The 13,351-nt window shown below is 61.7% G+C and overlaps 1 protein-coding gene across 7 annotated transcripts; it reads right to left on the reverse strand.

Annotated features, from left to right (window-relative positions):
* Positions 1–1,216: 1,216 nt before the first annotated feature.
* On the reverse strand, positions 1,217–12,305 carry MIB2 (MIB E3 ubiquitin protein ligase 2). 7 transcript variants are annotated; one of them, XM_055306787.1, is made up of 20 exons: positions 12,152–12,305; positions 11,565–11,659; positions 7,765–7,817; positions 7,305–7,476; positions 6,267–6,373; positions 5,988–6,182; positions 5,682–5,824; positions 5,467–5,574; positions 4,430–4,534; positions 4,184–4,346; positions 3,969–4,102; positions 3,718–3,866; positions 3,476–3,632; positions 3,224–3,384; positions 2,998–3,124; positions 2,690–2,923; positions 2,067–2,245; positions 1,809–1,996; positions 1,651–1,716; positions 1,217–1,570 (listed from the first exon to the last, which is right to left on the reverse strand). In XM_055306787.1, exons 4-20 carry the CDS (start codon positions 7,418–7,420, stop codon positions 1,332–1,334), a joined length of 2,571 nt encoding a protein of 856 aa, XP_055162762.1. In that variant the 5' UTR covers positions 7,421–7,476; positions 7,765–7,817; positions 11,565–11,659; positions 12,152–12,305; the 3' UTR covers positions 1,217–1,331. The 7 variants fall into 7 exon arrangements, with proteins under 7 accessions (XP_055162762.1, XP_055162760.1, XP_055162756.1 ...); XM_055306785.1 differs by having other exon boundaries at positions 5,467–5,562; positions 7,548–7,817; XM_055306781.1 differs by having other exon boundaries at positions 7,548–7,817.
* Between the last annotated feature and the right edge of the window lie 1,046 nt (positions 12,306–13,351).

Consider the following 13,351-nt stretch of genomic DNA (forward strand, 5'->3'; position numbering starts at 1 on the left):
CAGGGCCTGCTGGGCGGGGTCACTTGAGGAGGGGGGGACGAGGAGGGCCCAGCAGCAAGGGAAGGGATAGATGCCGGAGGCTCAGGCCCAGGGAAGGGTAGTCAGTTGGGGTCCTGAGAGAGCTCTTTTCCTGGATGGGGTGTCCCCCAGTCCCCCTACTCCTGAATGAGACCTGGGAGTGGAGCCTGCATTCTAGCCAACTTGGGACCTGTCCCCTGCCCTTGCAGCTGCCTGACCAGGTCTCTGAGAGGGGTGGGGATGAGGAGAGTGGAGTACTGGGCACTGGGCAGGAAAGAGGTCGGGGCGAGACGCAGGAGAGGGGGCAGGCGGCATGGGGATGGTGCCAGGGAGGACCCAGCTACGGGAGCTGGAGGGAAGAGACCCCATGGGAGCTAGTGGGGAAGCGCATGGAGTGCGGCGGCTGTGGGAGCCAAGAACTGTTCCCCTGGCTGGGGCCAAGGTCTGAACAGCCGGATGGGGAGGCGAGGAAGCAGCGTCCTGAGGCCAGAAGCCTCCAGCCTCAAAGGGTTATTGGTGTGGGCCCCTCGGGACTGGGGGACCTGGGATTGGGGACGCCTGGCCAGAGGGACTGGGAGCAGAGGGAGAGGCAGAGGGCCAGACCGGCTGGGGGGGCTTGGCCGTCCCCATTCTCCATCCAGGCCTGGCGCCCAGTGACAGCACAGCAGGCCAGCGGGGTCAGTGCCAAGCTGCTGGCCGACAGCCCTGAGGCTCTGGGGGAGCATTCCGGGTGGTTCTTGGAAAGCGCCCTGCCAGCCAGAGCCCAGGCGAGTGCTGCGCCCGCTCTCCAAGGCTAAATATTTGCCCCCACACGAGGTCCTCCAGCCCTGTGTCTGCCTCCCACGCTCCATGGTCCCAAGACCTTAGGGGTCTCAGGCTGAAAACTAACACCTCCCCCAACTCCCTGCCAAGCAGGGACCCGGGTCAGAGGCGACTGCACAGCCCGCCCAGGGGAGGAGGAAGGGGCAGGGGTCGGAGGGAGACACCCCCACCCCCGACAGACACTGGGGTAATGGCCAATCCTTGGCTTCTGGGGGACATCACGCTCCTGGGGGCCGTCCTTCCACGAACCCAGGCCAGGACGATGGACGCTGGACACCGCTGGACGCGGGGGCCCGGCCCAGAGCGCAGAGCCAGGGCAGCGGCGGACCTGCGCCACCCGCCCCCACCCCGCCCCAGGCAGGCAACAGACGTAAAAGTCCGAGAATCTTTTTATAAAACACGTGGTGGGGGCTTGCGAAGACAACGGCGGGACGTGGCTCCGGAACGTGGCGGGGCGCGGCCGGGAGTGCGGGGGGGGGGGGGGGGGCGGGCTACACGAAGATCTGGATGCGGTCGCGGATGGGCTGGCGGCAGATGGGGCAGGCGCTGAGCGCGGCGCCGCAGGGTGCGCACGCGCCGTGGCCGCACTGGAACACGAGGCGGATGTGGCTGTCGATGCAGATGGGGCAGGTGATGCGCTCCTCCATCTGCCGGTAGCGACTCTGCAGCTCCTCCACCAGCTGCCGCGGCGGGCCGGACGCGGGGGTCGCGCTGGCCACCTCTGTGCCGTCTGCGGGGGGGATCGGGGTCAGGGGCGGGGCGGCGGGGGCCGGACGTGCGCACAGACGCGGGCCGGGCTGAGCCACCCACCTGGCCGCAGCTTCTTGCCGATGACCACTTGGCATCTGATGCACTTCTTCATCCTGCGCGCGCACTCTGCGGGGAGCGGGGGAGGGGAGAGGAAGCCGGAGCCCGGTTGGGCGGGCCCAAGGGGACCGGGGACATGCCCCCCGGCCCCCCGCACTCACCCTCGCACACAGTGCGGTGCTGGCACGGCGAGAACAGCACCAGCAGGGCCAGCTCCGAGCACACCAGGCACTCGGCCGCCTCGGGCCCCGACGGCGCAGCCACGTGCAGGTTCGTCACGGTGTTGGGGGTGCCAAGCACCAGCCTCGGGCCCGGGGCCGCACCCCCGCTGCCGCCCGCGTGCCTCTCCCTGCGGTTGGAGGAGGGGGCTTGAACGGGCCCGGGGCACCGGGGCCCGCCCCCCACCCCGCCGGGCTCACCGGAAGCGCTGTGCACAGCCCTGCAGGGCCTTGAGTACGCGGCCCTCGGCGGCCAGGTCCAGCGGGCTGCGGCCCCGGTGGTTGGTGTAGCTCACGTCGGCGCCCTCCAGTGCCAGGAAGCATGCGACCGCCGCTCCCACCGTCAGCTCCCCACTGCCCTGGAGGCCTGAGGCCTGGAGCTGGACGGCAGACACAGGCAGGCCGGTGAAGGCAGGCCCTGGGCATGCAGGAGCCTCTCCCAGCACCCGGCCCCCGGGGCTTCGGTGTGAGGCTGCTGGAACAGGAGGGAGGCAGGTGGCCGGGCCAAGCGCCCAGCCAGGGAACTCCGGGGTAGGGGCAGAGTTCTGATGGACCCCACCCTGCCCTGCTGTGTGTGCCCTATCCCCTTCCCAAGCCGGCCAGGAGCACATCTTCTCAGGGAACCTGGGCCACTCTGCGGTGACTGAGGTCATAGAAAACACCTTTAGCAAACCGCAGTCCCCTGGACTCACCCACCCCCAAGAAGGCCTGGCTCCCTGGTCAGACACCCACAGTGGAGGTGGCCAGTCCCTCAGGCCCCACTTCTGGCCTGCAGCCAGGCTCTCTGGCCCACCTCTTCAGTACCCAGATCCACACTTCCTCACCCTGGACAGCAGCTGCAAGGGCCCTGGGTCCCCCCCGGCCCCATCTGCTGCCAGGGGCAGCAGCTGATGACGCTGCAGGGCCACGTGCAAGGCTGTGTCCCCTTCCTCGTCCTCGGCATTGACACTGCAGCCCGCATCCACCAGCAGCGGCACCAGCCCCACATGGGCCTGCTGCACAGCCAGGTGCAGGGGGGACTGGAGCTTACGGTTGCGAACGTTCACATCGCAGCGGCCCTGAGAAGAGGTAAAGGCTCAGCCCACGGACCCCAGGTCAGCCCTGGCCCCCGAGGCCCTGTGCTGGTCCACACCTCTCGGATGAGAATCTGGGCCACTTCCCGGTGGTTGTTGAGGGCAGCCAGGTGTAAGGCTGTGAAGCCATCCTCCTTCTTGGCGTCCACCAGCTGTCGTGCCCGAGCTAGAATCCTCCTGACAGCTCTGTGGGAGCAGGGAGACGTGTCTGGGGTCCAGAATGGCCTCAGTGTCCCAGCAGCACCACGGGAGCTTGGCCACCAGCTGCACCCACCCCACACTCACAGCGTGTGGCCCTTGAGGGATGCATGATGCAGAAGGGTGAAGCCCTGGCTGTTAGTGGCCGTGACATCAACACCCGGCACCTCAGTGAGGACCTCCACGATGCCGCTGGCGCCGGCGCCCGCCGAGATGGCACAGTGCAGAGGTGTGTCCGCGTGTGCATCCTGCCGGCAGTGGTCAATGGTCACCCAGCAGGAAGGTAAATGCCACTGTATCCTTGGGCCCAGGGGTACAGCCAAAGGACTCCACACTTACAGGCAGGTTGACGTCACAGCCACGTTCACAGAGAACCTTCACCACCTCCAGGAAGCCCCTCTGCACAGCCACATGCAGTGCTGCGCTCCGGGTGCTGTTAAGAGCATTGGCCCCACACCCAGAGCTCAGGAGCAACCGGGCAGCCTCAGGCTGGTTCCTGACAGAAGAGGAAGCAGGAGGGTCCTGTGCCTACTGGCTGGACCTGCACCCCAGCCCCCACCGTGTCCCTGCCAGGGCCTCACCCCAAGGCTGCATAGTGCAGCGCCGTATTGCCCTCATCATCTGCCAGGTCCATGCCCGCTCGTGCCTGCAGCAGCAGCCGCACCAGCTCCACCTGGCCTAGGTAGGCGGCCACCTGCAGGGCGGTCCTGCCCTGGTTCTTGGTGTCCACCTACCAGGAGAGCCAGCAGGTCAGTCCCCAGCCCTCCAGCCCATCCTTGGGGCAGGCCAGTGGAAGGGAGGATGGCAGGTAGGGCGAGTGTCAGGGCCTTGCCTGCTCTGGGTGCCGCCTCAGCTGGTCCAGAGCCCCGGCCATACTGCCCAAGGCCACCTCCACCACCAGTCTCCCTGGGTGCTCCAGGTCACTCTTCTGGGCTCGAAGCTTCTCCAGGGCAACACTCAGGAAGCCTGGGTGGGGCAGGGCTTCAGTTAAGTGGAGGCCAAGGGCAGCCCTGCCTCCTGCCGGCCACCCAAGGTGGGCACACCCACTTTTGTTCTCCCTGGCACGTTCGGCCACATCCAGGTTGGCATCCTCCTCAGGCCGGTAGGCCACCAGGCAGGAGGGGCTGAAGGTCCACAGCTGACCACCGACTGCCACACGCAGGTTACCGTCTCTGAAAACTTTCACCACCTTCCCAATGCGGCCCAGGGCCTAGGTGGGGAGAGAGGAGGGTCATGGGCAGATCTCCCACCAGGTGAGAGAGGTGGGGTGGGGGTGGGATCAGCAGTACTCACGGGGGCCATGTCATCTGTCCACTCGCCATGCCCAGCCTGCAGCCGCTTCACTGTGTCAAGGTCATCGATGACCCGTACCACATCGCCCACCCAGAAGGCATTGTGCTGAGTGAGAGAGAGGGGCACATGAGGGGCACCCCCAAGCATGTGTGGCTACCCAAGGCCGTGGGGTGGGAAGGCACCTCCACGGAGCTCCAAAGGACTGACAGGCGTGAACCTGACCCCAGCCCCCATCTGAGAGCTGGATGAGGGCCACAAGTGACCAGGGCAGCCCTGGGTGGCCAGCCCCAGAGCCATGGGAGTGACAGCCATAGAACTGGGCAGTGGCATCCAGACCAGACCAAAGCCAACATGGGTGAAGGCCAAGGCAGGCCTGTCCCTACACACTGACAGAGGAGCAGACGGCATGGCCAAAACTAGTCTGGACCAGCCCAGGGGGTGGGGGTGGGGCCCTGGCACAAGAGCCGTGGGAGGTGGGGTCAGGAACCATTCCTCCCCCATCCCCAAGCCTTTCCTAGCCACTTATCCACACCTGTGCCCTCCCCTGTCTGACTCCTGACACCCCCCAACCCCCAGGCCAGGACTCCAGGTCCAGAGCCAGTGAGAGGGGTATAAGCCCCCAGTCAGGGCCCCCAACCAAACCACCCTGCTCCCCAGCAGCACTCACTATACCCAGCCCTGTGCCCACTGCCTGGTTAAGTGTTCACCCTCTTCCTCAAGGGCCTCCCCACCAGTCCCACATGCTCCCCACACCACACCCACCAGGACATTTTAGAAAGTCACCTCCCACCTCTAATGTTGCAGTGGGTCCCTCAGGCCAGGAGGAAAAAGGTCAGGGCCTGGGCTGCCAGCCCCCGCCTCCCCCAGCACCACACTCTCATGACTGAGTCCCCTCCCTGTGCAACTCAGCCTCTCTGGACCCCATGAAGCCCTCCCCTCTTCCTTCAGGGCTGGAGAAGGGCATTCCCAAAGCCGAGCAGGTACACAGACGGGGTGCAGAAGCGAACAGTTGGGGCTCAGCCCAGCCCCCCATGCACCTTGGTGAGAGCCCCAGGGTGGAAGGTCCAGCGGGTCTCACGGCCGAACTGCACACGCACATCCCCACGGTCCGTGATGCGGTGCACGGTGCCCGTCTGTCCGATAAACTGTGGCGGGTCACGGAGGCTGTGGCTGGGTGGAGCGGGAGGGCTGGGGGTCCAGAGGACACAGGGACAGGAAGGGCACAGGGGGCTCAGCGGGTGGGGCGGCTCACCTCCGCCATCCTGGGGTTCCACCCGCCGTGGCCTTCCTGCATCTCCCTCAGGATGTCTGTGTCCAGCAGACACTTAACCTTGTCCCCGTGCTGGAAAGGCTGGCTGTCGGCACTCACCCTGCGCTGCAGCTCTGCTGGCTTACCTGGGGGTGGGCGACAGGCCCCCCTCCTCAGTGGCATCCCACCTTGGCAGCATCCCCCACCCCCGGCCATGTCACAGGTCAGCCCCCACCCAACACTGCCCCAGGACACAGCAAGGGCAGGAGGGTAGCTGGGCAGGCAGGGTGCCATCCCTGGGACCCCTACCAAGCCTCGGGAGGTGCTCCTTGTAGTAGAAGCCACCAGCTGCCTCGTTCACACACTTGAGGTCCACCTTGCCCTTGTGGCCCACACGGTACACATTGGTGGTGCCATCAGCCCACGTCACACTGGCCACACTCCGGCCCGTCTCCACATCCCAGCCACGGATGTCCACCACTCGGCCCAGCTTCCCTTCCCCTCCTGGGGAGACAAGGGCCCCGTCGCAGGCTCAGCCTATGCCAGGAAGCTTAGCCACGGCCACTGACAGCCCAGACCCTCACTCACCATCCTGCGAACCCCACTCCCAGTCAGGGCCCCGCACCACCTTCGCCCCCTGGAAGATGCCCCTCAATGGGATCCTCAGGAGGCCCTGGCGGGGACTCAGCGTGACCCTGCAAGAAAGCGAGTGGGCACTTGCGACAAGCAGGGCAGTAGTGCGAGCCCTCTGGCCCACCCAGTTGTTGCCCCAGGATGGCTGGCCTGGCAGGTCATTGTCCTCCCCTAGGCCCCTTGCAGCATGGCCTCGTGCTGTCCCTCCACACCTGGTGCCTCCTAATGAGCCACCTGCTGTCAGGGTTGTCCCCAGAGCTCAGTGCATAGCCTGGCTCTCAGGGTACGTCTTGGCACAAAGAAACAGAACCAGTAACACGGGCTCCCCCAGAGGTAGCCACAGACCGCCGACCCCTACTCCCACTCTGGGCAGCAGGTGGCTGGTACCGAGCATGCACCTGCCACATGAGACCTTGTAGGTGGGGTCTCGGGGCATCTAGACAGCCACCCCAGCCCGGGGACACCTCCCAGCTTCATCCACTGCCCACCCTCAGCGAAGGAGGCCCCCTGCAGGCCAACAGCGTCTCCCCAGCTGTCCCTCTGGGTTAGTTCCCAGCACCGGGTGCCCAGGGCTCCCATGGCGGACACTGGCCACACAGCCACACACAGGTCCGCTCAGTGCTCCCTCCTCCTCCACCCCTCCAGGGCCACTGCCAGGACAAGACCCTGCGCACAGCATCCACCCCTGCAGACCTACTCCAATGGTTGGTTTGGGTTACCCTTCCACAGGGGGTGGGGGTCGGTGGCGACCGCCAGGCCTCTGTGGTGACCCCGACCTTGGCTGCTCCTCCAGGAAGCAGCTCAGAAAGGGCTCCAGCCACAGCCCGGAGGGGAATGCCTCCCCACCCCCACCACTCCAGGGGGCCAAGGCCTGCTCAGGCGCATGCTTGCTTGTCCCAAACCTGGGGCACGGGCAAGCTGGGAGGCGGTGCCACCAAAGCCTCGAGCCCTCCAGAGCAGCGCACGGCCACAGGGGCAGCAGGCAGAACTCACGGGCGCGAGTGGGCTGTCTCGTAGCGCTCGAAGGCGTGGGTGAGGTCATGCTTGTTGTGCATGTAGCACTGCGTGCACAGGTCGTAGTCGAAGCAGACGCGGCACTTCCAGCGCATGCCTCGCAGGCCGTGCTTCTTGCAGCAGTCGCAGATGATGTTGGGGTGGCGGACGCCTGGGGGCAGGGCGGGGTCAGCGAGTGTGGACCCTTCAGCCCCTCCCCACCACCACCACAGCCGCACACACCGATCTGGGCGTTGTCATAGAGCAGCAGGTCGTGGGCACCCTGGTAGCCAGCGCGGTAGTTGGTGCGGGTGCCGTGGTCCCACTGCACAACTACCGTGCGGTCGGGGGTCGAGGGGCTACCATGGCGGCCGAGCTCCACCACTGTGCCCACGCCGCCCTCACCGCCATCCTGCTGGCCCCACTTCCAGTCCACGCCGCGTACCACACGCATGCCCACCTGCACACCTGCCTGGGGGTCTGGGTCCATGGTGGGCAGGACTGCTCCGGGACCTGCAGGCAGACGGTACCCTCAGGCCACATGGAGAAGGCCACACAGGCTCTCACCAGTTCTGAGAGGGCTGCCAGGGAGACGGGGGAAGAAGGGGGGGGGACACGTCTCGGAGAACTAGGCAGGGAGGGGCATGAGGGCATGTGCAAATGCCCTGAGGCAGAGAGAAGCGTGATAAGCATGTGTGCTACAGCCCAAAGGAGGTGCACCTGGCCACTGGCCAGCAGCAAGGGACACAAGCTGCAGAGATGCAACATGGCACCTGTCCTGGAGGAAAGGTAGGACCCTTCTTTGGAAAGGCCGCTCCAGCCACTATGAGATGCTGTGGTGAACACAAGCAGAGGTCCAGGGGCAGTCCTAGAGAGAGGCCAGCGGACCCCCAGGGAACAAGACTTGGCGAATACCCAAAGAGTGGCCGCCTGTGCTCAGAGATCCAGTTCTGGGTGGTCGGCAGAGTGGGCCATCAGTACACATTTGTTCTAAAATTAGTGGATTTGGGACACCCAGGGGGCGCTCAGTCGGTTAAGCATCTGCCCTCAGCTAACAATCCCAGGGTCCTGGGATGGAGCCCCACATCAGGTTCTTTGTTCAGCAAGGCGTCTGCTTCTCCCTCTCCCCCAACTTGTGCTGTCAAATAAATAAAGCCTTCACAAAAACCCAGACTCTCTCTCATGCAGCCAGTTGGTAAGTGACACTGCGCTGACGTCAGGAACCAGTGTGTGCAGGCACCACAGAGGGCTTGTCTCTAGAGCATATGGGGAACTCAGATGGACACAAAGCAGGTGACCCAAGAGTAAAGGGGCATCTGCCCAAAGACTAATAAACACAGGTTCCGGCCACCAGGCCACTGCCTCCGAATGGAACGCTGCCCTAGGGCAGTGGACAGTGCCTGGGGTCACTCAGGGCCCCACTTCTGGGGTCTTCCCTGGAGAACTGTGGCCCACCCACTCCGGATTTGTACCAGAGGGCAGTGGAGGCTGTGTACAGAGCAGCTCTGATCCCATGCCCTTCCAGGTGAACTGGTCATGAGATGTGACATACTCCCTGGGAGCACAAACCCACCACGCGATGCACGGGCCAGCTCCGCAGATGTGCAAGGAAAGCCGCCAGGTGCCTGCTATCTGAATCCATTTATGGAAAGTACACAAACAGGGCAAGCAAACTCAGGGTGATGGCAGCAGGGAACCTGCTGGAGGCAGCCCCAGGGACTCTGGGACCCAGGGACACACTATGTCTTGACCTGGGTGCTAACTACATGCCTATTCACTTCGCAAATCTGGATCCCTTATGACCTGGGACCTGTGTTAGATGTGTTTCTTCAACAAAGTTTTTTAAATTAATGACACAAATAGATTTGAGTAACTGTTAAGAGAGAAAGTCAACAGGACTCGGAGAGGACCCAGAGACTCCCCGATAGTAAGCGAGCAATCAGCACGCCATTTCTGGACATGGTCTGCAGTGTTGCCAGCAGGGCCCTGAGGCTGGAAAAGGAGCTAAAGAGCAGACAGGCTCCTTCCAGCTCCCATGTGTGCCCAGTGGCCCCGCCTGGCCACATGACACTGGCCAGCAATATGGAGGAAAACCACTTATCACGCCTCTACTTAGGCCCCTCTCCAGGGTCCTGGGTCCTGCCCCACCCCCAAATCTGACATTCACCATATCACAGGCCTGGCTCCCTCAGGAAACACTGCCAGCCAGCTGAGGCCACAGGTGAGCAGTGAGGAGGGGCAGTGGCCAGGTTTTGCCAGGAGCAGGGGCCGAGCCCCATGGGCCCTCTGACATCCACTGTCTGCCCAGGTCCACGCCAAGACCCATGTCCAGCACAGGATAGGCAGGGAAGGGGCACTGCCCATGGGGCTGGGCCTCAGTCCATGCCCAGCCTGGTGTTTGAGTCAATGACCGCCTCATATTCTCAGGGGTATGAACCACCTAGCCAGCTCCAACGTCTGCACATTCTCCTCCCTCCTGGACGGGTTCCCTATGGCAGCTGCTGCTTCACCTTGTGCAGGCAGGACCTCTGGGGCTTTCACAGAAGCAGGTGGATGTCTTAGGACAAACCTTTCCAACCCATGGACTAATTATGAGCCTTTCCTCAAAGAAACTCCTCATTGCTTGTTCATCTCGAGAGCCTCACCTCTTGGGCCACTTGGCCTCCCCATACTGCTGTTTCTCAGCCCCCTTCCCTTCCGGTCTCTGGCCCTTGCTAAGGCACGGCACCTGGGCCTGAGACCGCTGCAGGCTCCGTTACCAAAAACTTCTCTCTTCCACAGAACACAGCCAAGCCCAGGTCAGCCACAGTATGGACGCCCCCCGCCCCCCCAAGAATGCCTGTGACTCTTAAATGCCAGCAAGCTGCAGATGAGGGGAGGCATCCTGTGGGCCGCACCTGGGCAAGGAGGTACAGCGGGCCCTCCATGTGTGGCCTCAGCCACCTGCCTGGTGCCTGCCCATTAGCAGCTGCTACAGACGTCTGACTTGGACAGAGCAGCACAGCCTGAGCTGGTGGCCTGCTGGCAGCGTGGTGGCATGCCCCTTAATGCACAGGTCCGAACCCCTACCCTGCCTTCCTCTGCCAATCCTCTTCCATGCCAAGAACCCACCAGAAATGGCAGCACTGGGCAGGTCACACTGGGCTACTCCTTGCTCTCCCCAGATGCTCCTGCTGAGCGACACTCAGCCAGCATGCATCTCATCCCAGGCAACCACAAACCTAGACGAGTGTGGGCAGACAGGCCAACTAAAGATCCCTGATGGCAGGAGAAGCCCATCTGCAGAGCCCCAAAACAGGCTCCACACAGAATAAAGGACTCAGAGCAGGTAAGGACCCAAGTGGCATGAGTCATTCTTTGCCAGGATGGCATGCCCTCAACCTGCCCAGCCGGCCACACCTGCCTGCCCACTGCCCTTACAATACATGATCATTTCCAACAAGACATAGGGGGCACACCAAGGAGAATGAGTTGTAGCCCACGCCTGGCCTGGCTCTATGGCCATGGGCAAAAAATGAGGTAGCGGGGTGGAAGAGTGCCCAGAAGTTTCTGTGAGAAGCCAGGACTGGGCTTTAGCCCACGGCAGTGCCACGTGGGGCAGCAGCACAGTCCAGCCTGTAGCAAGAGGTGCTTCTGGCCAGCCTCCACTGCATTCACACACAATCAGTTGTACCCCATGCCTAGCAGGGGAACTGCCAGCCTTCCCAGGGCTGTTCTCCTCACAGGAACCCAGAAACCTGCGTGGGACACAGTCAGATGGGACCCGCTGAGCCGTGGGCTTCCTCTGGCCCCTCACCTCGGGTACCCAGACCAGCACCCCCTGAGGAAGATGGTGGAGGACAGAGGAGCAGCCTGCTCTGGAGACACCCACAGCCCTAGCCCTGGGGTCCCCTTGTCTCCCCTCCAGCACCTGATCCCCACCAGTCATGAGGTCTGCCCTCTGCTTTGGCATCTCCATCCAGCATGGTGGCACCTTGGTTCAGGCCTGACCCTGAACCTCCAACAACCCCATTGTCCCTTCCTACATGTCACTATGGGCACAGGGCACTCAGTTCCTGGGCCTCAGAAACATCTTAGCACAGTATCCTAGCACCCTCGTGACATGGGCCAGGTAGCTTTCCAGGTCTCTCCATCATTCCTTTACACCTACCACTTTGCCTGGGCTCCATCACTGATGTCCCCAGGGCCCAGCACACGCTGAGCATGCCCCATGTGACATCAGGTGCCCACCCCTCCTGGTATTAGGACCCACTACTTTACTTCAGAAGGTCCCACCGGGCTGTGCAGGGAGGAGGTAGCAAGTGGGAAATGGACCAGGGTCAGCAGTCAGGAGGCAGCAACCAAACCCAGAGAGGCTAGAGAGAAAAAAAAGCACCCGTTTCAGTGGGAAATTCACCCAAAGAGTTATTTTTCTTCTTTTACCAGAAATGCTGTCCTCTGACATTGTCCACAGAGCTTATAGGCTGTAGCCCTGCCTAGCACCCAAATCCCTGCAGAGGCAGTCACTACAGATGTTTAAAACCACTCTGAAGCACGGTGCCTGGGTGACACAGTCAGTGAAGCACCCAAATCTTGGTTTTAGCTCAGGTTGTGATCTCAGGCTCATGAGATAAGCCCCATCAGGCTCCACGCTCACCACAGAGTCTGATTAAGATTCTCTCTCCAAAAAAAAAAAAAAAAAAGATTCTCTCTCTCTCTTCCTCTGCCCCCCCGCCCTCAACCCAACCCCACTGGTGCGTGAGCAAGCAACAGCTCACTCTCTCTCAACCTCTCAAAAAAACAAAAAGACTCAAGACAGAGCGTGAGGACTCAAGGGACAGATACACGTTAGCAAGACTATAACTTACCTTAGCACACAAACCAGTCTCGTGTCAGCATTCCAGACATTTAGCGGCTACTTCTTGGGTCACAAATTTGACAGCCACCAAGATTTCCTGTTGGAAACTAGCAGCCATGCCGACACAGAACACAGCAAACCAAACAGGCAGCCAGCAAGCAAGTCTGGAGAAAATGGTTTTTAAAAGGCAGTTTTACACTTCTGGTATTTACCACCTCAACCAAACGGGCGGACATCTGGGTCTGTTCTGTTGGGTAATAGTTTTTCTTATCTCAAGGAACTGCCAGCTCTTGGAGACAGAAGGATTTCCAAAACATACCTTAGGAGAGTGTAGAAATAAGAGATTTTCCCTATTTGTGAATATTTTATTGGAAGAACTTTTAAAAGCCATAAAGATTAAATCCCACTTAGCTAGGAAGTTGGCAAATTGCCTTTATTCAATAGAATACAGTTACATGACACTGACACGACATGCAACAGGCAGCGGCCACCCCTTTCCCTGTACCACGGGCTGTGCCTGATGATGCTGTTTGAATCAACACCATGAGGGGCACAGTCAACTGGCCAAACTTGGTGAATCACAGGCTACTGTCACGTAGCAGCTCTGGCTAAGACCAAGGTGGACATCCTGGGTGGGGGTGCAGGGGAGTCTGGCCCATGAGGGACTGGGGTGAAGCCCTGAGACAGAGCCCAGGAAACCCAACGAGGCCCAGCACGAAGACACCTGCCTTCCGAAGGCCTAAAGTAAGTGCAGGGCTGTCATCACCCGGATCTCAGCCCCGAATCTTGTCCCCTCAGGCACCATGCAGACCGGGGTGTCACAGGGGCACCTAAAGCGGGAGCAAGGCATTCAGATACTTGTTGCACCTGGAGCAACAGGCCAGGAGGGGACCTGCTAGGAAGGACCGGGTTTGCCTGGACTTCCATTTGCCTGCCTCATCCCCAGCCCCACAGGTGCCTACCAGGAAGAACTGTTTGGCACCTTTCCTCATTTCTTCAATCACTTCTGAACGCAGAGAACTGACAAGCAGAATTATCTATCACACACACACCCTCCACCCCACACACACACTCAAAACAACCAAAACTCCTCTGACATGACATCAAACAGAATCCAAAGTATGCAACAGCCAAATCCAAACTATATCACACCGCAAGCCTGTCAAGAGCTCACCTGTCTGGCCGTCCAGTCGCGCCCTCCCCCCCGCCC

The sequence above is a fragment of the Nyctereutes procyonoides genome, unplaced genomic scaffold (genome assembly GCF_905146905.1).
Source record: "Nyctereutes procyonoides isolate TBG_1078 unplaced genomic scaffold, NYPRO_anot_genome, whole genome shotgun sequence".
Classification (NCBI taxonomy): Eukaryota; Metazoa; Chordata; class Mammalia; order Carnivora; family Canidae; genus Nyctereutes; species Nyctereutes procyonoides.